The sequence below is a fragment of the Ochlerotatus camptorhynchus genome, unplaced genomic scaffold (genome assembly GCF_037179485.1).
Source record: "Ochlerotatus camptorhynchus isolate MF236.1 unplaced genomic scaffold, CSIRO-AGI_Acam_v1.1 ptg000213l, whole genome shotgun sequence".
NCBI lineage: Eukaryota > Metazoa > Arthropoda > Insecta > Diptera > Culicidae > Ochlerotatus > Ochlerotatus camptorhynchus.
The window spans coordinates 3,338,776-3,365,768 of record NW_027040703.1 but is presented as its reverse complement, the minus strand read 5'-3'; the positions used below and the strand labels follow the sequence as shown (position 1 = coordinate 3,365,768).

Genomic DNA, 26,993 nt, shown 5'->3' with positions numbered 1-26,993 from the left:
TGTCGATCTCTCAATTTCATCGGGAGCTCCCGAATACTCGCCAATCTACTGAAGGACCGCGGATTCGGCATCGTAGCGCTGCAGGAGGTGTGTTGGACAGGATCCATGGTGCGAACGGTTAGAGGTAATCATAGCATCTACCAGAGTTGCGGCAACACACGCGAGCTGGGCACAGCTTTCATCGAAATGCAGAAGCGCGTGATCGACTCGATCGACGAAAGAATGTGCAGGTTGAGGATCAAGGGCCGATTCTTCAACTTTAGCATAATCAACGTGCACAGCCCTCACTCCGGAAGCACTGATGATGACAAGGACGCATTTTACGGCCTACGACTCATCGATTTCGCCACCTCCAAGAACATGGCCATACGTAGCACCTTCTTCCAACACAGCCTCTCCTATCGTTACACCTGGAGATCACCACAGCAGATGGAATCGCAAATCGACCACGTTCTGATTGATGGACGGCACTTCTCCGACATTATCGACGTCAGGACCTATCGTGGCGCTAACATCGACTCTGACCACTACCTGGTGATGGTCAAACTGCGCCCAAAACTTTCCGTCATCAACAATGTACGGTACCGACGCCCGCCACGGTACAACCTAGAGCGACTGAAGCAACCGGATGTCGCCTTTGCATACGCGCAGAATCTCGAGGCAGCGTTGCCAGAGGAGGGCGAGCTCGATGTGCCCCCTCTAGAGGACTGCTGGAGTACAGTAAAAGCAGCCAACACCGACGCAGCCGAGAGCACCATCGGGTACGTGGAAAGAAGTCGACGGAATGAATGGTTCAAACAGGAGTGCAGAGCGATTTTGGAGGATAAGAACGCAGCGCGGGCGGTAATGCTGCAGCATGGAACCCGACAGAACGTGGAACGGTATAAACAGAAGCGGAAACAGCAGACCCGCATCTTTCGGGAGAAAAAACGCCGCCTGGAAGAAGTGGAGTGCGAGGAAATGGAACTGCTGTGCCGTTCCCAAGAAACACGGAATTTCTGAATGCATCCCGCAACGGCTTCGTGCTGCGAGCCGAAATGTGCAAGGATAAGGACGGGAGCCTCTTGACGGACGAACGTGAGGGGATTGAAAGGGGGAAGCAGCACTTCGATGCGCACCTGAATGGCGAGGAGAACGTAGGCACGGGAGACCAGCGCAATGGAGGAAACGACTACGTCAGTGCAGCAGAGGACGGAACCCACGCTGAGAGAAGTTAAGGATGCCATTCAGCAGCTCAAAAACAACAAAGCAGCTGGTAAGGATGGTATCGCAGCCGAACTCATCAAGATGGGCCCAGAAAAGTTGGCCACCTGCCTGCACCGGATGATAGTCAGGATCTGGGAAACATAACAGCTACCGGAGGAGTGGAAGTAGGGGGTATTCTGCTCCATTCACAAGAAAGGCGACCATTTGGAATGTGAGAACTTCAGAGCGATCATCATTTTGAATGCCGCCTACAAAGTGCTATCCCAGATCATCTTCCGTCGTCTATCACCTAAAATGACCGAGTTCGTGGGAAGTTATCAAGCCGGCTTCATCGACGGCCGATCGACAACGGACCAGATCTTCACCGTACGGCAAATCCTCCAGAAATGCCGTGAATACCAGGTCCCAACGCATCATTTGTTCATCGACTTTAAGGCGGCATACGACAGTATCGACCGCACAGAGCTATGGAAAATCATGGACGAGAACGGATTTCCTGGGAAGCTGATCAGACTGATCAAAGCAACGATGGACGGTGTGCAAAACTGCGTAAGGCAGTGGCATCGCCTTAACCTCAATCTACCTGTGCACCAACTCTCAAAACATAAACAATTATCAAAATATTGCTTGCAATGGATAGATATCGAGGTAACTAGAAGATTAAGTGTGTTTTTCAACCGATTCGAGTATGAATATGGCACTAAATCTGTTTCTGAAAGTTGGTGCACAGGTAAAAAGTGAGGTTAGGCGACGCCACTGGCGTAAGGGTTTCGGATGAACTATCCAGTTCATTTGAATCTCGTCGGGGACTGCGACAAGGTGACGGACTCTCATGCCTACTCTTCAACATCGCTCTAGAAGGTGTAATGCGACGAGCCGGGCTCAACAGCCGGGGTACGATTTTCACGAAATCCGGCCAATTTATGTGCTTTGCGGATGACATGGACATTATCGCAAGAACATTTGGAACGGTGGCAGAGCTATACACCCGCCTGAAACACGAAGCAGCAAAGGTCGGACTGGTGGTGAGTGCGTCAAAAACAAAGTACATGCTAGTAGGCGGAACCGAACATGACAGGAGTCGTCTAGGAAGTAATGTCACGATAGACGGGGATACTCTCGAGGTAGTGGAGGAACTCGTTTACCTTGGATCCTTACTGACGGCTGACAACAATGTGAGTCGTGAAATACGAAGGCGCATCATCAGTGGAAGTCGTGCCTACTACGGGCTCCAAAAGAAACTACGGTCAAAAAAGATTCACCCCCGCACCAAATGTACCATGTACAGAACGCTAATAAGACCGGTGATCCTCTATGGACACGAGACATGGACTATGCTCGAGGAGGACCTGCAAGCACTCGGAGTTTTCAAGCGACGAAGAATGAACCACGAGCTCGCTGCACTCTACGGCGAACTCAGCATCCAGAAGGTGGCCAAAGCCGGAAGGATGCGGTGGACAGGGCATGTTGCAAGAATGCCGGACAACAACCCTGCAAAGTTGGTGTTCACTACTGATCCGGTTGGCACAAGAAGGCGTGGAGCGCAGAGAGCACGATGGGCGGACCAGGTAGAGCGTGATCTGGCGAGCATTGGGCATGACCGACGATGGAGAGCGGCAGCCGCAAACCGAGTATTGTGGCGTACTATGGCGTACATACAAATAAATGTATGTATGTTATGGTAATTTATATAGAGTAAAGTGGGCAATAGTACGCATTCGGTAAAAGTACGCACTGGTTCGAAAGGCAGGTAAACGAAATTATGGACCAATGATTATGACTACGATTGAAGCCTCTACTAAAGAAAGATTGTACTCGAAGAAAACTGCAACACTTTCTTTTGAATATAACTTTTTATTGCGCTGGTAAAAATAGATGAAATTTTGATTAAAACTAGTTTAGAGTGTAATGTTTACATGTGCAAAATCTCGTCAAGAAGTACTTCGACAGGTCAGGCCAGGCCAGGCCAGTCCCACAGGTGGATCGCGAAACAGTTTGGAATCGACAATTCGACCGTGTCCCGTGTGGTAAAATCGTTCAAGGAGACCCAGACGACCCAGCGGCGAGCTGGCAGTGGAAGAAAAGCGAAGACGACCGACCCCGTGAACGTAAGGAAGGTGAGGGATTGCTTCAGGCGCAATCCGAACCTTTCGATTCGGGACGTGGCCAAGAAGGTTAATTCTTCCGTCTGGTTCGTCCAGCAGACAATTAAGCGGGTCGGACTTCATATCTTCAAGGTAAGGAAGGTGTCTAACCGAACTGATAAACATAATACGATGGTCAAATCCCGCGCCATGAAGCTGTTTGATAAACATTTAAACAAAATACGCAGGATTGCCCCACCAGTTGGGCAAACGTACGCAGTCGGAACCCTTTTTACCACAGAGAACAGACATCCAAGCTTGAACAAATTTTTCGAAAAATTATGTGTAAGAATTTAAATTAAAATACGTTAGAAACACTAGCGCCGCCATACGGAGTGCTACGACTCGAGTTATCACCTTTTGAGATTAATGAGTAAACTGAACTAAAATTTGGGTTGACCGTGTATCCAAATGAACTGTCAAATCAGTTCAAAACAAGAAAGGCAAAACAACGAAAATCAATCGAGTTTCTTCAGAAACATTATTTTCGAATAAAAAACTAAGCTCTTTTACAGTTTCCTGTAGATCTACCACCAACAAACGGACATTACACTTAATTCTAACTTTTGCCCGAAAATCGTAAACGGCAGATTTAAATATGCAGTGATCGAAACTGTCATAAACCATAAGATTTTTTGATCTAGATAAAAATAATTTGTCCAGAATAGATCAGACACGAACCAATTCATAACTTTTGCATGCGGGTTCATGGCTTAACTAAATATTTCCCGCGAACACGGAGCCAGATGTCAGTAGTGTGCTTTGGTCAGAAATTTTATCGTTTTTGCTATGGTCATTCATGTCGGTTTGTCGGTGGATCTACAACCACTTTTCGTTCCAATTTTAACTGGGCATAGTATTCAGGAGAAAAACTGACTGGTTCACTGGCGGCGTATCTTCAAATGATTCAGTGAGGGTGTGAACTCGAATAAGCCTCATTTAAATTCAGAAAAATGTGGTAAGATTTGAACACTGCTTACCCTGCATCTGGATCATTCGAAAAGCCTCCGGGGGGAAGTGGCCGGAGCATAACTTTTTCGTTGCAAGCACTTGAACTCCACGTGAGAAGAAAATCTCCTGTAGTTCGGGCAATTCAGCATCCTTAGGAAAATTGTGAAAAGATTTTCGCTTGGTAACACCTTGTTTATTTGCGCATCAATAAAACTCGCACTTGCGGCCCATATTTTGATCAGTTGTAAACAAACAATGTTTTGCTCACAACAATTTTGACATTTATGTTAAGATGACGTCGGTCATCGACGTCGATGGGCAGCGACACTAGCGTCACCACGATATTGCTAGTTTCAAATGTCTATTCCAAATAGCAGTTAAATTTCTTTCACACTATAGGAATTTGACTTGGATGTCAGTTCTCTGTGCTTTTACTTAATCAATAATTTAAGAAAAATACCATGATTTTTCAAATAGATATCCATACGGGACTGTGGCCGAATAGCAAAGGAATCGACTCACGGTTATTTATTTGTTTATTCATTTTTATTTATTTTACTAGTCTTCAAACTGATCGTACAGACAGATATTGCTATTCACTAATCCTATTTCTAAACATTGCCTTAGATATATTAAAATCAAAAAGGACAAATACTTCATTAAAACGATGACAACAAACATCAAACGGATGGTTCTGTCCATAAAGAGTGCGGTGCACAGGAAGGCGGAGAAAATCTGCACGCCGGATCATTCTGGCCGGAATATTTACATTTATATTGCTCAGCAGTACCAACAATCAATACGAAACTAACGATTTTAACGACTAGCCTATTGGTCCCAAGCAAACGATTAACGTACCCCATTCTAGTCGAAATTCTACTACTACACAATGTTTGTTTTGATTCGCTATGAAAGTTTGACAGATAAAATGAGGGGTTAGTAGATTTTCCTATGTTTCGAGGGGTGAATCGATTAGCTTGGGACCGAAGAGAGTACCAGAGCTGAGCCAAAAAGTTGAGCACGTTATTTCAGGACCTTCTAGTCTTAGAGTTACCTCTATGGCAGTACTGAGCAGTCAACGTTGCTCTTCAGGATGTCGAATATAAAAAGCCGCTGCAACAGGATCCTCCTACTAGCCAAGGTCGGTAGATGTATCAAGGCGCAGCGATGCTCGTAGGGTGGTAATCGAACCGGATCATTCCACGGAAGTAAACGAAGTGCAAATCGAAGAAAGTTCCTTTGAATACGCTCGATCCGGTTTATCTGAATGACATGGTATGGCGCCCACATCAGCACTCCATATTCATGTATGCTGCGTACCAGCGCGCAGTAGAGACTTTTCAAGCAATGAATGTCTTCAAACTGCTGCGTGTTTCGTGGGTAAACCTCAGCTTACTGTCAAGTAGTACACCCAGATCTTTAACAGTGCATGAAGTAGTTCGCCTCCTCGTGGTGTGCCCTGGAAACGTTCATTATCGAGATATTGTGGCTAAACGAACTACCGCAGAGTAAGGACGCTGGAACCCCATCCAGCTCGTCCCAGGAGGTTGATAAGCCCTGCACAAACCCTCGTTGTGCAAAGGCAGGAGTGACACCGGGTTCTTAGGGTGCTTAGCACACGCAGCTGGTAAGCGGTCAAATCTGTCCTGTTTGGCCCTGGACAGTTGGCTGGCTTTCACGTCTGCTCTAGAACTCAGGCGAACAACTAACAGCGATCTACAAGAGGAAGGCCCTGCACAGCTGCTCACTGTGCAGTATCGAGTGTCACGTCTGACACAACACTTAGTGATGCGCCATAGCGCAACCGGCCCCCTCCCATGACGTAATGCTTTCGGGCGGTTCCGGGGAGGGCAAGGGCCTAGAGAACAGGGTAAGGTTTAGTGGGTCGGGAGTGCTACTTCTCCCATCCCCACACCCTGAATTATCTTCTCAGGTGTCTGGGAGCAGATTCCCCCCTGTATAAAAAAAAAGAAAAAAAAAACAGGCCTGGGTTCAATCCCAGTCGGAAGTAAAGCCGTTGGTCCCCGGTTTATGAGTTGATGGGTCAATAGGTAGGGTCCAGGTGTAGGAGCTGCCTTCCTGGCGTCGGTAGTATTGGTCCTCAGCACGGAAAACAAGATCGACGGAAAACAAATCGAGGAAAAAAATATTCATCGCCACGCGCCGAATGCACTGCTGTTGCTGCTGCTGATGACGACTGACCGGACACCACCCCACACTGTGATTGAATATGCACCGTTCGGCGATACCAAATGGAATTAGATTTTGAAATCTGTGTTAGGTGATAATTTTGATTACCATTGAAACAGTTGGACATTTGTGTAATTTTCAATAGTGACCTATTGACAATTGATAAAGTGTTCATTTAGAAGATTAGTAGAAAACTTTCCAATCGATTGGCTTGTTTAGAATCAAAATCCATCCGCTATTATCCGAGTTGCAAGTGGTCAAAACCTGACCACTTTCCGTAGCGCGGTCGATTTTGGTTTTTTGAAATGCCGAATGACGTAATCCTACGTCAAAAGTGACCTTCTACCAGCCCTGCCTTGATTGGAAAATAATCCGTTTTCCTCTTTAAATAATGCAGTAATCGTTTTTTTTTTAATTTTCGTTCATTCTAGCAGTGGAAAAACTGAAGCACATAGGTTTTCCAGATTGGATTACAGAGTGGATATATTCGTACTTGTGCGATCATACTGCATATGTTGCGGTCAACTCTATTCGATCCCGCACTTTCAAAATCACGTCTGGTGTACCCCAAGGAAGCGTTCTGGGACCATTAATATTCAACATTTTTATAAATGACCTGCGTCTGCTGCTTTCCTCGTTTAAGCTTTCATTCGCTGATGACCTAAAATGTATCGTGTCATAGCTTCTCTTCCGGATTGTATTGCCCTACAAGAAGATATTGATACTATACTGGTATGGTGTGGCGATAACGGCATGCGGGTCAATAACATGAAGTGCAAAGTTATTACTTTCGGTCGCTGCAATAACCCCATTCTTCATCAATACAGAATGGAAACTGCATCATTGGAACGTGTGTCGTCCATCTGTGACCTTGGCGTTACCATCGATTCGAGGCTCAGATGCAACGAACACGTGAGCATTACCACTGCCAAAGCTTTTTCTGTGCTGGGATTCATCCGTCGCCACGCTTCCGAGTTCACCGACATCCACGCTTTGAAAACTCTCTATTGCTCGTTGGTTTGCAGCATTCTGGAGTACGCTGCTCCGAATTGGTCCCCTTATTATGTAGCTCATGTTCTCACGATTGAACGGGTGCAGAAAAGGTTCTTACGGTTTGCACTGAGACAACTTCCTTGGAACGATCCGACCAATCTTCCTCCTTATTCTGACCGATGCAAGCTCATAGGATTGGAACCACTATCTGTAAGACGAGTAACGATGCAGCGGCTATTTATTTTCGATGTCATTGGAAGATCTATCGATTGCCCTGAACTTCTCGCACAGATCCCGCTTAACATTCCTCCTCGACGGTTTCGGAGCTCAGCTTTAATAGCATTCCCATACCACAGAACAAACTACGGCTACAACAACCCTTTTGATTCGTGTCTTCGCTTGTTCAATGTTGTCTGTGACGAATTCGATTTTAATTTGACTAAAAACCTTTTTAGAAATAGGATAAGTAGTAATTTCTAGTTTATAAGTAAAATAGTTCAGTCTGTACGACTAATCGAAGACGGTGATAAATAAATAAATAAATTATTTAAAAAATCTTAATCTTAATTCAGTTAAGCTTCCAGAACTCGATGTCCACTTGCTTTATATCGAGTTGTAGAACCATAGTAAACATGAATTTTATGGCATCTGTGATGGCGATTTCCTAATGGATTGTTGTTCTGTAGCTCGATGGTCCCTGCAATGTCGAGTTGTAGAGAATTCACTGTATTTCCTTTAAATATTTTTTTTTATCTCACTTGCTTGTTTAACCAATAATAATAGCCCTATATACAGTGTTTATTTGCAAAATAGTAATAATACATGATAAGAAGGTTTACTAGATCAAAATCATCAGCTTAGCTGGGCTTAAACGGTTCATGTTTGTATTCATGGTAGGCATTCAAATTCAATCGAATAGTTCATGAGCCAAAAGAGTAGCACGTGGACCAAATTAGGTTCTAGTTTTTAAATGATTTTTCCTTAACAGTCGGAGTCGGAGTCAGCAATGTTTTTTCTTCGACTCCGACTCCGATTCCCTATACGAAAAAATGAGTCCTGCTCCGACTCCGTTTCAACAGCCCTGAAAAATACAGTTAAATTAAAGTTCTAAATTTTCGTTGCCGAAAACAGTCAATGGATGTCGAAACCGTGAGTTTTTTTTTTATTTGAGAAGGAAAAACCCACTTTAGAAGGTCCAACCTTGCCCCTCATCAAGTGGGCGGAAAAACTGTTCTTTTCGTATCAACAGATAATATTAAATCCTAAAGATACATATATGATTAAGCTAGTTCAGCTAATCGTCCCCAACACCAGTAAAGAAGATAGCAGATTTTATGTCATCAATTGCACTTCAGGAGCATTCCTGTAAAGTATGGAGCAAATTTCTTGAGAGGCGTTGAATTATACGGAAATGCCTTTGCTGACCGCACACTTGTGATTATAGCACGAAGTATTTAGATCCATCACTTTGAATTAATCCTGCCATTCAGATCCCCTAGCGGGGTCAATTTACATGTCGGAACTGTATTCGACGTGTCCATACACTATCATTTGCAATTGTTCTAAATGCCTGTAGAGAGCTTCTTGCTCGATGCTGTCAGATTTGCCGCTTCTCACTATCATTTCCTTCGAAGCATACAAACATAAGAACAGCCTATCATGCTCCCGTCAGTCTACTGTCAATCAATCACGGAACTTAATTATCGAGCAGTGTTCGATGGAAGTGACCAAAACGTTGTTATTTTAACGCGCGCGCGCCCCTACAACTGTTACCAGTAGAAACCTAATTGATTTTTTGCCAATCGGCTTGAAGTGATTCTCCCGTATAGAATGTGTGTGATAAAATGATAACAAAATAGACAACTCTGTCCATCTTCGTGCACGTACCTTATCGGAGAATTGATCCTTCGGAGTGCGGGTGATGGTCAGCGCTCCGGCCAACGTTTTGGCCAGGTCATCACCGCTGTGTGATAAGGTCAGCATGGTTTGGCGTAATTCCTCAATTTTCGAAACGTTACTTTGTATAAGGCACTCAGCTGTGAACACTTTGGTAAGGCACTTTTGTTTACACTTTGATTAACGAACAACGCCACACTACTTTCAGCCAACACTCCCCCACAGCTCACCAGGTAAACTTGTCGGGTTGCCGCTTCTCACTCTCTTCTCCTGAATTGATAACACTGCACAAACACAGATGCTCTCTTTTTCGATTTGTACAATTTACACCCGTACACAATTGCAGTTGCACTTTTTCCACCGAAGAAACTGGATTTTCACGAACGCTAAGGGCACTTACGAAATTCAGCAATCTATGCGAGCCGCACCGGATCGCAACCGAAATTCAAATAAAAACATCTGTAGCACGATTCGGAGAAATGTCAAAAACGGAACCTGCTGCGGTGCTCTCCGGAGGTAGTTGGTGGTACACGAACACTTGCACGAAACGTATGGAAACTTTATACGCGCCTTGAATATGGTACTCCAATGCGAATGCTTCACCTACAATAATTCTCTTTTGAATCCGCTACCGTCACCCGTCGTCGTCGCACATAGACAGAAGGCAGACATGTGTGCCATGTGGCAGAGCACTCTCAGCAGCGTGAAGTTTTGAATTTTTACCGTGGCTATACAGAGAGATAGAGAGAGAATAATGTGTTATCGTTGTAGCACCGGATCGTTGTCGTCGATTCAAGATCGCGTATACTAAATGGTACTAAGTGCTTCCCAGTGGGATATGCCCCCGAATTGCTACCGTATGAAAACACCGAGGCACGTCACGTGGATCAATCCAAGGGACCAATCGAATACTCCAACACGCAACTTTATCACAACACACGACGCGAGAACGCTGCAGCAGCAATCCTAACCGGATCAGAATACAACCTAGACTGACTGCAAAGCCCAAGATCGCAACACCGGAGCCTCGGCGTGCAACCTCCAGAAGATCAGCCACGGCAGAGCAGCAAGTTGATCTTCTTTTTTTCTGGTTTTGTTTAGTTGATTAACCCCTACCCTCCCTGTGCTCTTGCATTGGGCACTTCTATAGAGCAGATTTGTGGTTGTGCTTCTGCAGCCTTCGCACACCGACCAGTGTAGAGCCTCCCCGAAGAGTGGACAGCCCGAAGAAGAAAACACGCGAAAGGCATTCACGTTATTGCCTTTCCACCTTCGCCTGGCAGTGCGCGCAGTCACTGGCGGATCTATGAGGGGTACGTGCCCCTCCTGTAATTCAATATCGATATAGCCATCCAAATAGGAGGCTTAGATTTTTTGCATTCAATCAAAGCTTAGTTCTAAGTAGGCATACATACTCATCTACCTCAGCAGAAAATACCTTCCACCTTTTTCAGATGCCTGGAGCCGCCAGTGTAGGTTGCTCGTCAACAACAATAACAACATATGCCCTTACTAATCCCCCTACTCGGTTGGATAAACCCTTCTTACACATAACCAAATAGCAACAGCCTCGTTCAACCCAAACAGCCCACCAGGTCGTATAAAACAACTGATTAACTCTTACGCGAAAATTGTTCGCCCATTTAAGAACGATATCAACAACGATGTGTGTTAAGCATGGCCCGGGGGAGAATCACGTCATCACTATTAGTGGTTGCGAGCAGCAGCAGCAGCAGCAGCAAGGGCAATCTACACGCTCGTAGCCACGCTGCTATTGCTGCTGTTGGTCGCGAAAGAGTTCAAAACTACCTTCCCCGATGTTGGTGCTGGTGGTGGTGATGGTGACCGCGGTATGTCTGTCTGACTGACGCATGCATGGTCGAGTGACCGGCCGGCGACGGTGGTACCGCGATGTGGTGACGATCCACGATGGGCAAGAGGCAGAGAGGGCACAGCAAGAACGACAGCGATTCGATTGTGAGGTATTTTATGCGAGGAATTACAGTTTGAGTAGCCATCGGTTTTTTGAACGTGTTTGTGTTGTTTGTGGATAGTGGGTTGCTTTTCGATGGAGGCTGGGTGACGACGGCACTCCACCTCTTTCATTGGAAAGAAGTGAGTAAGCTGGAATTGGTTCTCGGTATAGTAAGGCCGGTTGAGGGCGAATCTATGCATGTTGTGAGAATTTGTGGGTTCCCTGGACGCGATCCGGTTGGTGAGTTGTATGAAGTGCTATTGGAATTCAGTTACAATGTTCGTGTTTGAAACCAGAATGAAAATTTAGAAGCATAATTTTGTGGCATGATTCATTCGTTTATATTATAGATAGGCAATCAGATCCAGATCGGCAGAAAAAAAAACATATCTGAAACGGTAATTCATAACTGATATATTCTACAGATGTTTTTATAGATGCTTCATAACAAAATTGCTTAAATTTCTGCAAATAATTAGAGAGTAACGACCTTTTACAAAGCAATTTGCTGAGCATATAAGCAAAGATAATCACCAAAATAAGCAAATAAAGTTACTGGCATTTCGGCATTAGCCTCAACCATTGGTAATGGTGTAAATTTGGTAATATGGTTGAAAAATTTAGTACCAGCCAATTCCAAAAATTAAAAAAAAAATTGGTGGGGTTGTGTACAAGATACAACCGCATGGTTGACGTAGACTACGTTAAGCTGTTTAGTGATCTTCTAGTGGATTTTTTTATATTGATTTTGAATACAGTAGAAGTAGCCTATTATTTTGGTCATTTAGGATTTCATACTTGGCTCCACTTGGCCAAATTCAGGACCTCATAAAAATGCGAATACATAGTCTATTAGACATGCTTGGCATACACAAACACCAAAAAATTCTGAATTTTAGTGGCAATGTAAACATCCATGCATGCAAACATTCATAAAGGGTGTCCACGATGAAATTGCCACACACAAAATTGATTCGCAAAATCCGAGTTTTCATCCGATTGCCATCAAATTTTCAGGGATTGAGAAATAACTATTAAACTTCATTTTACCATTTTACTCGTATTTTATTTACAGTCCATACGCAAATGCCCGCACCTTGGCCTTAACCCCGGCCATAAGATTCTGCACAACCTGTGAATCAACCGTTTTTTGCATGTAAACCCATACTTTCTTCAGTTCCTCGACTGTCTTCACTACCTTAGGTCGTTTAAGAAGGTGCTGCTTCATAATCGCCCAGTACTTCTCGATGGGGCGGAGCTCCGGAGTGTTGGGAGGGTTGAACATTTTCGGCACGCAATTGACCTTATTGTCCGCATACCACTTCAGCACGTCCTTGGAGTAGTGGCATGAGGCCAAATCCGGCCAGAAGATTGTTGGGACGTTGTGGGCTTTCAGGAGAGGAAGCAGCCGCTTCTGGAGGCACTCTTTTATGTACACCTGTCCGTTCATCGTGTCCTGGGTCACGAAAGGTGCACTCCGCTTCCCGCACGTGCAGGTGGCTTGCCAAACCAGGAATTTCTTCGCAAATTTGGACATCTTCTGAGTGCGGACATGCTCCGGAACGCTGAACTTATCCTTGGCCGTGAAAAACAGGTTGCCGGGGATCTGTTTGAAGTCGGCCTTCACATATGTTTCGTCGTCCATGATGCAGCATTCAACTTTCGTCAGCATGTTGAGGTACAACTTCCTGGCACGGGTTTTGGCGGACTTGTTCTGCTTCTCGTCGCGATTAGCGGCCTTTTGTACTTTGAACGTTCGAAGCCCAGCCTTAGTTTTGGCCTTCTGGACAAAACTTCGGCTTAGGTGCAGCTTCTTAGCCACATCCCTAACGGAGGCGTTCGGATTTCAGTTGAAGGCCCCAACTACGCGGTTGTGATTTTTGGTGTTGTACGGAATACTTTTTCCTTCACTTCTGGGCTTCCGATCGGTGGTCAACCGTTCCTCGAACCGCTTAATCACTCGCGACACCGTGGAATTCGCGATTCCCAACGTTTTAGCTATGGAACGATGCGAGAGATCCTTGTTCTCGTGATGAATGCGCAAGATTTTATCACGCACGACTTTAAAACTTGCAGGATGTAAATAATGCACTATGAACTAAATCCACCCAAATTTTCATTAAATTCTACCCAACGGTTAAAAAGTTAGAGCAATTTCATAGTGTGGCAATTTCATCGTGGACACCCTTTACATGTAAACTTCCTTTTCACGTAAACTAGCAGCTTGCAAGAAATGTTGCAAACAAAAGAGGACAGTTGCATACAATATATGGAATATTGCACGACATGTCTCATAAATTTACACGATCTATAATCTAAACTTGTATGATATATGACGCTCCATTTATGTGCATCATAGTAACGTAAATTTACACTACTTTTTTATAGCTGTGCAGTTTTGGTTACGAACTGCTCATTTGCTAATAACTTAGCACACAGTTGACGGAACATAGTTCTTTTTGAAGCAGTAGATAGAATAGAGTGTAAGCTTGTTATAGATACGTAAAAAAAGTATATTTTAATGCTAGTAGTAAACTGTATCTGTTTTTGCGTTGTAAAAATGAGGTGAGAAATGCTCACTACACATCTCGGAATTTAAGTGTTAAATTGATTAGTGTTGATTCAAATGTTAAGCTATACCTAATCTTCGCATATCTTCGACGCTTTTGGACAATGCTGAACATTTACCAGTTTTTCAATAGTTTCTTGTTGAAAATCAACATTCGGAAGCATTGTTATCGATGCGTAGGCGTAGGCATATCTCTGATCGATTGGTGATAAAATTATTGAAATTGGACCAGGGGCAGCTGAGTTATTAACGTTCAAAATCTTTCATAATTTGTTACATGTTTCATTTTGAGGACTGAAGGGATGATTATGAAATAAAGTGTCAATTTACAGAATACTTTGAAGTACTTCCACAGTTCTCAATTGTGAACTTTCTATGCCTTTACAAATGCATGTAATTGTATATCGTGTGGCATGCGCAATGATACCAGTGATGCAAAATATCATGACACTCACTAGACACTCGTCAACGTATCAACTGACTATCGCTGACAGAACGTTTTGACACGCAGAGCCATGGCAAACAACACTCAACAGCAGGGATGTAAAATCATTTACATTCATTTCGTGCGTTCATTTATATTCATTTACCTCTAACTTTTTTCATCAACAGAATTCCTTAAAATAGTGTTTGAAGCTTTTGTAGGTTTTGATATTAGCTACATCTTTTGTTAACAACTTAAACCAGTATCTCTAATGCATGATGAAACATAGCGATAAGAACCCGCCATTTTTTTACAGTGAATTCACTGAAAAACAATAACATTTTCTGCCAACTCTAGTCCGTAATGCATAAGAGATTCAGATTTCAGTTGTTAACAAAAGTTGTAGTTAATACAAAAGCTTGATACATCATTTTACGGTACTCTGTTGATGAAAAAAGTTATAGGCAAATGAATGTAATGAATGCACGAAATGAATGTAAAAGATTTTCCATCCCTGCTCACCAGTAATGGTCGCTACCCACAGGAAAAACATAACACTCGCTGCTGATGATGTCAAGAACAACGAAAACAGTGAAGACTTCTGCTGTACGATGATGAGAAAAAGCGAAACGACAGAAGAAACTGAAAACAATGCCTACGCATTCCAAATTCGTCTCGGCACGCGCAACTGTGTGAGTTACAATCAAAGCTTGCATTATTAAACGGAAGCTGTTGGGCTCACTCACCAACACACTCACATAAGCAAACAAAGCAGCAACTGCTTCAAAACGAGCACAGATGATTGTCGTGATTGTCGGGAATGACCAGATCGGTGATGGAGCACCACCAAAGACGACATTCACCAGTTGCTTTTTACATCTTTCAGCAACTTGATGGATGGTCATTAGACTGATGCAAAATTTGAAATTTTCGCTGCACAGTGCTCAAACGGTTCCAAATTGGGCCCTGATTAGCCTCCCAAAATTTGAACTCATTTAGTGAGAAACTGACTTTGCACAAACTATTTGACGTTTATATGGGAATAACTATGGAGAAACCATAATTTCGGTTCATATCTATCTCAAAATTAACCAGTTCACTCTACTTTAAAAAAATGATAGCTGAGCTCAGCTACAACTTTGTTGAAGACCACTTCTCTATCAAATGTAAGGAACAAAAATGATTAATGATTCTCATCATGATGTCTTATGATTATGCTAAATCAACTGTTCAGCAGGCAACACTGGTGTTTATGGCGCGTAGAATACAGGACAAAAATCATTGCTACCATGTCACACTACAGAATACACACACATGCCCACAATACAGTTGCTTAAACTAGCCATAAGATTATCAATCTCTTAAACAATTAATAACTATTTAATTTGACGTTTGGCTGAAAAAGGATTTTCTGCAAAGTTGTAGCTGATAAAAATTCCCATAACAATAGCAATAGAATTTGTTAACAGTACAATATGTAAAAAGGCTAGAAGACAATGAACAAAAAGTTTGGTTTTCCCATAGTAATTTCCATAAAAATTTCAAATGGTTTGTGCCAAGTCAGTTTCTTATCAAATGAGTTTAAATTTTTGGAGGCTAATCAGGACCCGATTTGAAACCGTTTGAACACTGTGGAGCGAAAATTTCAAATTTTGCATCAGTCTAATGGTCATGGAGAGTGTTTCGACAAGCACATTGATAGGAATGAACCAAGCGTTACTACCATCAGCTGTGTAACGATCGTGTTTGTGATAGGTCGCAACTCTGAATGATACTCTATGCCCAGGGAAGTCGAGACAGTTTCCAACCCGAAAAATTCCTAGAGCGGACCGAGAATCGAACTAGCCTCCTCTGGCTTGGTAATACCAACCGGTGGAAACTAACGATTTTGAATTGGCTCACTACTTAACTAGCCTATTGGTCCCAAGCAAATCAATTAACGTACCCCATTCTTATCGAAATTCTAGTACAACACTGTTGCGTACGCCCTTCGTGCGACACCGCACCTACTCATTCAGGTCATTGATGCAGTGGCGCTGTATCGATGCTTTGCGCAACGGAGTGAAGTTAGCGGTGGAAATCTACAAGCAGGTCTACTGTCACTTCACCTGTCAGAAGAAAATCGGAAAATCATCGTGTGCGAGATTTAGGAAGTAGCCTGAATAATAATTAAACATAATATATTACCTAGTGATCTATCTACCTTAAAACTAGCTTAACATTATTGAATTCTTATTATCTATCGCTTAAAAGTAAGGTAAGGAAATATATACAAACATGAAAACTAAAACTAATACGAAAAAATTGTGTAGGTTGTAGGTCAAGTAGTGTGGTAAAGCTACGTGCACCAGAAGTGCGCCGGAATTTATGAGCTGTAAAGTAGCTGAGGTAAATTTTAGTTAGATTCTTATGCCTATGTTATCTCTAACTTGTATTCTAAAAATAATGGTCTACAGGTATTATTCAAGCGCTGCATACATAAAACCGATCTGGTTAGTGAATTGGAAACCTGCACAAACGTAAGATATAAACGTATGTAAACAAACAGTTAACTAACCTAAAACTCCATGTTTCACAGGAAAATTTTAACCGTTCCCAATAAAAAAGACGCGTTAAAATTCGGACTGCATTTTCATTCGTTGCCCAAGCAACAAACACTATGTTTGTTTTAATTCACTATGAAAGTTTGACAGATAAAATGAGGGGTTCGTGAATTTTCCTATGTTTCAAGGGGTGCATCAGTGTTCACTCGGCTGTCGACAAAAGCAGGCCACTCTCGATGTGTGCCAAGCGATCGTCTGTTTTCTCGGCAGCAACCATTGTGTGGTCCTCCTTGTAGAGTATTACTAGCCTCCGGGCTAAATAAGCTCAGCTTCAGGGAACAGAGAGTTAGAAACACGATGAGCTGTAGGGGGTTCTGTCATGAATAAAGGGATTCTTGTGTATACGGCGTATGAGTAAACACGTTGTTTTATTTCGGTAGCGCTCTACATCACAATTGGCTTCGAGGAGGGATTTTGATTTCATTCGCGGTGGCGGAGGTCAAATCGAATTCGATCCACCGGGTGGCGGAGGCGGAGTAGTTCCGATCAGAGCAGTGGAGAGTTTTGAGGCGGCACGATATTGAAAAACAGGTTAGTAGATGAATTGCAGTGTTGAAAATTCAGCTGGTGTGGAGTTGGTGCCTCCTGTAGGAAAATAAATTACCTGGAGTATGTGGATAAGCAGCAAAAAAAAAAAAATGAAAAACGAAATTGCCAACAAGGTTCGGTTACATGTTTTCAAATAGATGCAACCGTTTATAGATTTTTATTGTATTTTTATGGTCATCTATCTGTCAATGTTTTTTTTTGGGGAAAGGCGGATCGTGAAGTGAGTCGGGAAAAGTGGATGCTGATAACGCTGAAATGCTTGGTGAAATGCATTATGCAGACGAATGATAATTGTTTAGAAAACAACTGAGTAAGAAACTCAACCAGTTTTATTTTTTCCAACTTCAAAGCTGTTGGCTTTGGGGAAAAAAAATCAATGGCTGCTGGCCTTGATTAGAATATCCAAACTGCTAGTTTGGAAGACATACGATTTAGATTTCGGTGACTGCTGGTCTCGAATTAATGTTGTGGAATACATAATAACTGATAGTTGGAAAAAAGGCAAAAAGATTAATCCTCAAGCGGAAAGATCAGTGGCTGTTGGCCTTGATTGGGTTAAAATTTTCGATGACTGTTGGTCTCGATAATAGTACAGAGGAAAATAACTGATGGTTGGTTTTCCGTAATCTTTTAGTTTGAAACAGGAAGACTTAAGGATGATAAAAAAAGGTTCAATGGCTGCTGGCCTTGACAATATTCGCAGCTGTAAGTTGTGAAAATGCTTGCTAGATTTTCGATGACTGTGTTATCGATAAATATACAGTGGAATAAATAACTGGTGTTCGATGATAAACGTATGGTTGGAATTATTGGAAGCCATGAACTGTTAAGATGGAACAATATCAGTGGCTGCTGGCCTTGTTTTAAATATTCGAAACTGTAAGTTGAACAAAGAATTGCTTTAGAACGCCAAACAGTTTGATATGATAATTGAAATAATTACAAACGTTACTTTAATTAAAAAGCTGGAAGTTAAAAAAAAATTAGAATATTAAGCATGCATGCTGTGTTTTTCCACATACTCCATGGTCTGAAACTAGAAGTAAAAGAGCAATATAGTAATTGGTGATGCTCTATCATAAGATCTGTTTTTTTAACTTCAATAGATGGATGGAGTCGTTCCGAGCGGTGAAGCCGTTCGACATGAACGTAGAAGAAATACATCTAGCGTCAGAGTGGGCCAGATGTTTCCATCTTTCCATCAGGCAACTCGAATGCTATTTTCGAGCGTGTGGTATAAATGATCAATCCGATATGTGTGCAAAGCTATTGTACCTCGGGGGTCCAGATCTTCAGAACCTTTATGAAAATTTGCCGGACGCAAAACGAGTACCCTTGATTTTGAGTAACCCTCCTTACTATGATGTGGCAGTCGCAGCTTTTGACGCTCACTTTGAGCCAAAACGTCTGGTGGCTTATGAACGGTATGTGTTCAGACAGATGACACAGAAGGCTTCTGAAAGGATCTCTGACTTTGCACTAAGATTGCGCGTACAGGCAAAACGATGCAATTTCACCCCGGACAATTTCGAAGAAATGATCACTGATCAAATCACAGAGAAATGCTATTCAGATGCTCTACGGATGGAGATTCTTAAACGGGATACCAGATCTTTGAGTGAAATAATCTCTATGGGAACAACGATGGCTGATTCGAAGGAAAAGTCTATGGAAATGGCTAAGAGTGTACTAGGCAATAGAGGGGAGATGACCGTCAATGCAGTCAAGGGACAAAGTTACAGACCAAAGCAGAAGTATTTGGGACGAGCACCGGCTATGAATCGAGGAGTTGTCATGACATGTTTTGCATGTGGACGGGCTGGTCATTTGAAGTCAAGCAAATGGTGCCCAGCGAAAGATGTCAAATGTAATAAATGCCATGCGATGGGACATTTTGCCAAATGCTGTTTTCGAATCAATGTGAACAAAAGTTCAGCATTTTCAGAGAACCGTAAGAGAACAATGCCAGATAGGAGCGAATGGTCAGAGCGGCCGGCAAAGCGTGTAAGAGCAGTAACAGGAGATTTGGACGAAGACCAAGATAAGGGAAACATATTTTTCGCAATGGGACGTAACGTATTCCATTTCATGATTGGAGGTGTCGAGGTGCCAATGACGATTGATTCTGGGGCGGACGCGAATATTATTTCTTCAGCGGTCTGGAAGCAAATGGAAGAAGCAAAAGTTCAAGTGCAACACTTGTCGGAGAAAGGAGACAGAGTTTTGAGAGCATATGCCAGCAAGGAGGCTTTGAAAGTCATCGGGATGTTTACAGCTGAGATTCAAGCAGGTCAGAAAAAAGCAAACGCTAAATTCTACGTCGTTCATGGAGGTAGCCAGTGTTTGCTCGGCGAGGAAACAGCCTCGGAGTTGCGGGTGCTAAAAATCGGTTTTGACAATGTAACATCTATTGAAGCGGCGGGCAGTTTTCCAAAAATAAAAGGGGTTTTGCTTGAAATTCCTATTGACACTACCGTACAACCAGTGCAGCAACCTTATCGTCGGCCACCGATCGCTCTAGAGAATTTGATTGAGGAAAAGTTGAAGTTTCTTCTCGCTCAGGATGTAATAGAGAAAGTGTCTCACCCATCTCCATGGGTATCTCCATTGGTACCGGTCCTGAAAGACTCGGGAGAAATACGGCTTTGCGTAGATATGCGTCGAGCGAATCGGGCTGTATTGAGAGAAAAGCATCCATTGCCTGTAGTTGATGAGCTTCTAGGCAGCATTCGTGGGGCAGTTCTTTTTTCAAAAGTTGATATAAAGGATGCCTATTATCAAATTGAGATTTCGGAGAAATCTCGCGAGATAACGACGTTTATTACAAAATTTGGATTGTTCAGGTAATGCGATTCTACATAATCTTTCTTTTTTGACAAATAAACAATGAATAAAAGCAGTTAACAATTTGTTTATTATTTTGATAGATATAAAAGATTGATGTTTGGCATAAGCTCGGCCCCAGAACTGTTCCAGAAGGTGATGGAGACTGTAGTGGCAGGTCTGGATGGAATTGTAGTATACCTTGATGATGTAGTAGTTTCAGGACGATCAGAGGAAGAGCATGACAGGCGTCTACAAGCATTACTGGATAGGTTCAAGGATTATGAGATATTGCTAAACTCGCAAAAGTGTCAATTCAGGGTCAAGAAGTTAGAGTTCCTGAGGCACGAACTCTCAGTGAACGGTATTAGGCCAACTGATAATAGGATTCAGGCTATCCAACAATTCCGTCCTCCTGTAAATGTTGCTGAATTGCGTAGCTTTTTGGGGCTCATAACGTATGTTGGAAGGTTCTTACCAAACCTTGCGAGTAAAACTGAGCCTTTGAGGAATCTGTTAAGGAGTGGAGTAACGTTTGTTTGGAAAGATGAGCATCAAATCGCTTTCGATGCTATCAAATCAGAAATATCTTCTGTTGGATTCCTTGGATTTTTTGACCCCAAAGATACGAGTTTTCTCATTACGGATGCAAGCCCTACTGGACTTGGAGCAGTCCTACTTCAAGAAAACCAAAGGAATGAGAAAAGAATCATTGCCTTCGCTAGCAAAGCGCTAACGGACCTGGAAAAGAAATACTTCCAAACAGAAAGGGAAGCTCTGGCATTGGTGTGGGCCATTGAGAAATTTCGTCTCTACTTGTTGGGAACGGATTTCAAGTTAATAACTGATTGCAAACCTTTGGATTTCCTCTTCAGCCATCGCTCCAAACCATGCCCTCGGATTGAAAGATGGGTTCTACGTGTTCAATCGTATCGGTTTGAAGTCATCTACCAGCCGGGAGCCACAAACATAGCGGATGTGCTTTCGCGACTCTCGATATCCATACCTGAACCTTTCAATGATGATAGCGAAGTGTTCATAAGGAGTTTAGTGGCAGCATCAATTCCAAAAGCAATTACAGTACGCGAGGTAGAGGAAGAAACGGCTAAGGATGATGTTCTGCAAAACCTTTTGGAAGTTTTGGAAGATGGGAATTGGTCAGAATGCGTTAAACCTTTCAAGCCTTTTGGATCAGAATTGTATCGATCAGGAAACCTAATTATGCGTGGAGATCGGTTGGTTATTCCTACTGCTCTTCGGGATAAGATACTTGAACTCGCTCATGAGTCTCATCCTGGAATCGTCACAATGAAGAGAAGATTGCGACAAAAAGTTTGGTGGCCAGGAATCGACAAACAGGTGGAGAGAATTGTCAAGCACTGTAAATCGTGTACTATTGTGTCAGCATTGGAGTCTCCTGAACCAATTAGGTGTACAAGGATGCCTGAGAAACCTTGGACTGATTTGGCGGCAGACTTCATTGGACCATTGCCATCGGGACACAATTTGCTGGTGATAGTTGACTATTTCAGCCGATTCATTGAGGTTATTGTTATGAAACAAATCACAGCAGTTTTGACCGTGAAAGCTTTCCACGAGACCTTTTGTCGGTTTGGAATGCCAGAAACTCTGAAGACTGACAATGGGCCGCAGTTCATTAGCGAGGAATTACGGAGTTTCTGTGACCAATTTGGTATCGAGCTGAGGAAGACAACACCGTACTGGCCGCAGGCGAACGGAGAAGTCGAGAGAGTGAATGGTATGATCAAAAAGCATCTGAAGATTAGTCACGCTGAAGATACGGATTGGAAGTGGGATCTGCGTATGTGCGTTTTGATGTACAATTCAACTCCTCATAGTACCACCGGTGTAGCTCCCTCTGTTCTTATGTTTGGTCGAGTGATGAAGGACAAACTTCCAGTTTTTCCGAGTGGCTACAGCAAGATTTCAGAGGAAGTGAGGGATAGGGACAGGGAGCAGAAACATAAAAGTGCTGAATACTGTGATCGCCGTCGCCGAGCGAAGCCGCGACACCTGAGAGCAGGGGATACGGTTGTCGTCAAACGGATGATCAGGGATAACAAACTCGCGTCGAATTTCGGTCCAGAAGAATTTACAGTTGTAGAACTAAAAGGGTCAGATGTAACGCTGAGCTCGAAACATTCAAATCGAGTTATTCATAGGAACATTGCCCATTTGAAACTGTTAGAATCAAACGATGACGATACAGAAGAGTCTTCGAAGGGAACCGTTTCAGGAGATGGATCAGAACAGGCCGCGCTTTCAACAGAAGAAGTAACTTCGACAGTAGATGTTCGACCCCGTCGTGAAATCAAGAAACCAGTCCGCTTGAACGATTATAAAGTGAACAGAGTGAATAACTTTGGAGAAAAGGAGGAGTTGTAGAGTATTACTAGCCTCCGGGCTAAATAAGCTCAGCTTCAGGGAACAGAGAGTTAGAAACACGATGAGCTGTAGGGGGTTCTGTCATGAATAAAGGGATTCTTGTGTATACGGCGTATGAGTAAACACGTTGTTTTATTTCGGTAGCGCTCTACATCACACTCCTCATTGTTCTTCATCAGCAGTTCTTTCGGTCGATGCGTCGTCGACTTTGAAAAGCAACCGTTTCGTGATGAGTGTGTGAGTGCTGACCACGTTTTGCGTCCATTGCTGCAATGGACGCGCTCTGACCCTTGTTGGCGTACAACAATTTGCCATACAATGAAACTACTGGAAGCGGCTCCAGTTCTGATGGAGGAGGCTTTTTGGATAGCGGAAGATAAAGTGTTTATTGTGTTGTACCTTTTGACTATAGTTTTAAGATGTATTGTATAGTGACCAAGAATCCTTGGCTCTGTAAAGTTAATTCGGTTGAGCCTTATCAAATAATTTAATAATAAAAAAAAGGGGTGCATCGATTAGCTTGGGACCGAAGATAGTACCAAAGCTGAGCCAAAAAAATGAGCACGTTTCTTCGGGACCTTCTAGTCTTAGAGTTGGTAATACCGTACCTAAACCGACAAGGCTATCTGAGGCTATGCTATGGCTTTCTTAGAATGCCGAAAAAAAGCAAAACACATTTGAGAGGCACAATATCTTGCGATCCGAACATTTTAGCCAATCAATTATCGGTACATCTTTTATCTGCAAGGAAGATAAATGACTAAATGTTACTGTTTTTTTTTAAAGATTTCATTTTGCCTAAGAAAACGGGGCATTTCTGTAGAGGGAAAGATGTGATTTCCCTACCACAGATTACAAATTTCAGTGACTTGCACAAACCGGGCGGTACCTCTATTTATGCTTTTAGACTAACATTGTAAGTCCCTCCTACATGGAGAATTATGCTAAGGAACGGCTTGCTATGCTCGCCCCTATTAGATAAAAATTGAGGTGGGGCACAACAAGCCGTTCCATAGCATAATTCTCCAAGTAGGAGGGACTTTCAATGCTAATCTAAAAGCATAAATAGAAGTAACTTCTGATAATTACAGTGCTTGCAATTGAAATCTGTTTTCTGTGATAGGTAAATCAGTGTTTGTGCAATACGTCGTATATATGTACACTAGGGTGCTTCATTCTGAAAAAAGTGATGAATTTCTGATGGGCCACCCTCCAGTTCGATTCATAGCCCCAAAATATGAACCTGTGCAAAAATTGGTAAAGATTGATGAAGTTTTAGAGGTCGCGCCAATGATTTGAAATTTGTATGGGAATTACTATGGAAGAATTTAAAAAATCGCTTATATCGCTATAACTTTGCTTCTACTTGTCCAAATGTCGAAAAAATTTAGTATGTTATTGCTATGGCAATAAACAAAAAGCCTACAGTTGCTACGCTCAGTTTTGCAGCGTATCAAGAATTATAAAAATGTGAAAAAATGGCAAAATAGGGTAAATTGACAAATGAATATGTACAAGGCAACAACGCCAATTTCATCGCAACAACAACAGGCTTGTTGATCATTGTCATGACAACCACATATTTTTTTTTTTTCAACGTTTGGACAACTACAACCAAAGTTAGAGCAATGTAAACGAAAATCAATAATTTCCCATACTAATTCACCAAAATCTCCATACAAAATCCAAATCATTGGCGCGACCTCTAAACCTTCATCAATCTTTACCATTTTTTGCACAGGTTCATATTTTGGGGCTATGAATCGAACTGGAGGGTGGCCTATCAAAAATTCATCACTTTTTTCAAAATGAAACACCCTAATGTACACCTACCCTATCGGCGATACACACATTCACATCAATAAGCAGATACAAATGATACCAATAATAACAATAAATTCATATCAATAGTTTCACTGCCTCTGCCATGGCAGGACGGCAAAGAAATTGGTGTTGTTTTATTCTATATCCGTAATACAACGTAGGCCCGTGCGCGATCAATCAGAAATATTGCACTGATTGCAGGGTGACCAGTGAACCGAAAAACAGGCAAAACCGGGAAAATCTGTTAATTTCGATGAAAAATCAGGAAAACATTTAGATTCTTGTCCAATTTCAGGACTCTTGGAGTGGATTTTCAAAATATAGTAACTTTGATGAACTAAATATTAATAGAATTTGAAAAAGAATTTAGATAGAAATCTGGAGATAACAACAATGTGTTTCATAGAAAAATGAAGGGAGATTTTTTTTATGAATTCTAAGAGAGATTTCACTAGAACTCCAAGTCAATGGTGCACGTAAAAAAAAAACAATCGTGAACCAATACAATATTTTGTTGTTATTAAATACAAAATTTCTATTGGTTTCATTCCATAAAGAAGTTACAAATTAATAAAGAAACCCATTTAAATCAAACCATCAACATTGTTTAAAAACGCTTCAACCTGTCAGCCTGTATCGACATCATAACATCGTTAGTAAAAAAGTTTCTCAGTATGGAAAATCTGTCTTCGATTTTTAAGCATAAAAAGTAAATTTTAATTTTTTGATATGTCTATGTATAAAATTTCTCAGATAGCAATCAATCTTAACTAACATTTCAGTGCTGACCTGTGATTGGGCACAATTTTGCCGCATTGTAAAACACCACCCCCAGCAGAACCATTGTCATCCTTCTTGGCTATGATGGATTCATTCTTAAGCTTCAATACCTCACTCCTGTCGGAGGGATTGGCAATTCAGTGCGCTTAACGATGAGACTTTTTAGCTATCGACTCGCGAGGCTGACCGGGAGGAGTGGCATGAAGCTTCGGTTCGGCTGGACCTACGAGAAGGTGAAAATTGGGATTCCAACTTTGGTGGAAGCAGAATAAATTCACCAGCGTGGGATCGATGATTTGGAAATTTTTGTGTTTGGACGAGGCTGAGCAAACTACTACTAGATTTTGATGTGGAAGGTGAAAGGTTCAATACTACTTAGGTTCAAAATGAGCATTTTTTAATATTCTATCATTACAGGAACTCCTCTTCTGCACCGCCGAAATACGTCAACATCGACGCATCTGCAGAATATTCGCTACCAGCAGCACAACAATCGTCAAAATTACCACCAAAAATAACATAAGAATCTACACCATGGTGCAAAGAAAGGCGCACAAGGGCAACACGTTCTTCCATCCATTCACGCACCAAATGCAATAGGCTCATCAATAAATTAATAAACAAACAGTGGCTTAGTTAGTAACTTGATTGAAATCATGATTGAAAAATTTGGGTTTATTTTTGACGTAGAATTACGTCTTTCGGTAACATATTGGGGGTGCAATTTCAAAAAAAACCAAAATCGATCGCGTTACGAAAAGTGGTCAGGTTTTGACCACTTTTGGATGGATTTTAATTGTAAACTTAGAGATGAACTAGCCTAAGGCTAAAAATCTCTTAAATAAAGAATTAAAAAAAAAAAAAAAAATTGTAAACAAACCAATCGATTAGACATTTTTCTACAAATCTGCTAAAATGAACACTTTATCAATTTTCAATTTGTCACTATTGAAATGTACACAAATGTCCAACTGTTGCACTGGTGATTAAAATTATCACCGATTGCCTGCAAAAGGCGCTTTCTCTAACACAGTCGCCGAATATTAATATCGAGCACGTAATCCTACGTGAAATCTACGGTCGTGTCTTGAGTACAACCTCTTATTTTTTAATAGTGACAGCTAATCTGTCCTAAGGATTTAAATAAATTTGATTTTGAAACAATTAAAATAACCTTGGACCTGCATATTCCGCAGCTTTTGCAGAGTCTGCAATGCAATGCAGACGACAACGCTGAAAAAAATGGCTTTTTCTTCTTCTTATTCGCATTTCAAGCTTATTGCTTAGTGCATATGAGCTTATTGCGTGTTCTCAACTTAGTGTTCTAAATGCACTTCCACAGTTATTAATTGAGAGTTTTCGATGCCGATGCCAATGCCAATGCATGAATTTGTATATTGTGTGGCAAACACAATGATACTCTATGCCCAGGGAAGTCGAGAAAATTTCCAACCCGAAAGATTCCCTCGACCGGTCCGGGAATCGAACCCGCCGCCTCCGGCTTGGTCATACCGTGCCTTTGCTGACTAGGAAAAAACATGGCACACCTTACAATTTTTCATCCAAAATTAAGTGCAAACGCAACACTTGATTTTGGATACTTTCGTAGCGAGATAAAAAGTCCTCTAAAATAAGACCTCTCCCAAGACTACTGTTCGAG

At 42.2% G+C, this 26,993-nt stretch overlaps 1 protein-coding gene across 1 annotated transcript in view; it reads right to left on the bottom strand.

Moving 5' to 3' along the window:
* The window catches only part of Lmpt (Limpet), a 512,992-nt gene extending 503,446 nt beyond the window's left edge, over window positions 1–9,546 (bottom strand). The window contains exon 1 of the mRNA XM_065224671.1: window positions 9,372–9,546. Coding sequence (XP_065080743.1) covers window positions 9,372–9,467 — 96 coding nt within the window. The 5' untranslated portion in view covers window positions 9,468–9,546. The remainder of the gene's footprint in view (window positions 1–9,371) is intronic.
* Between the last annotated feature and the right edge of the window lie 17,447 nt (window positions 9,547–26,993).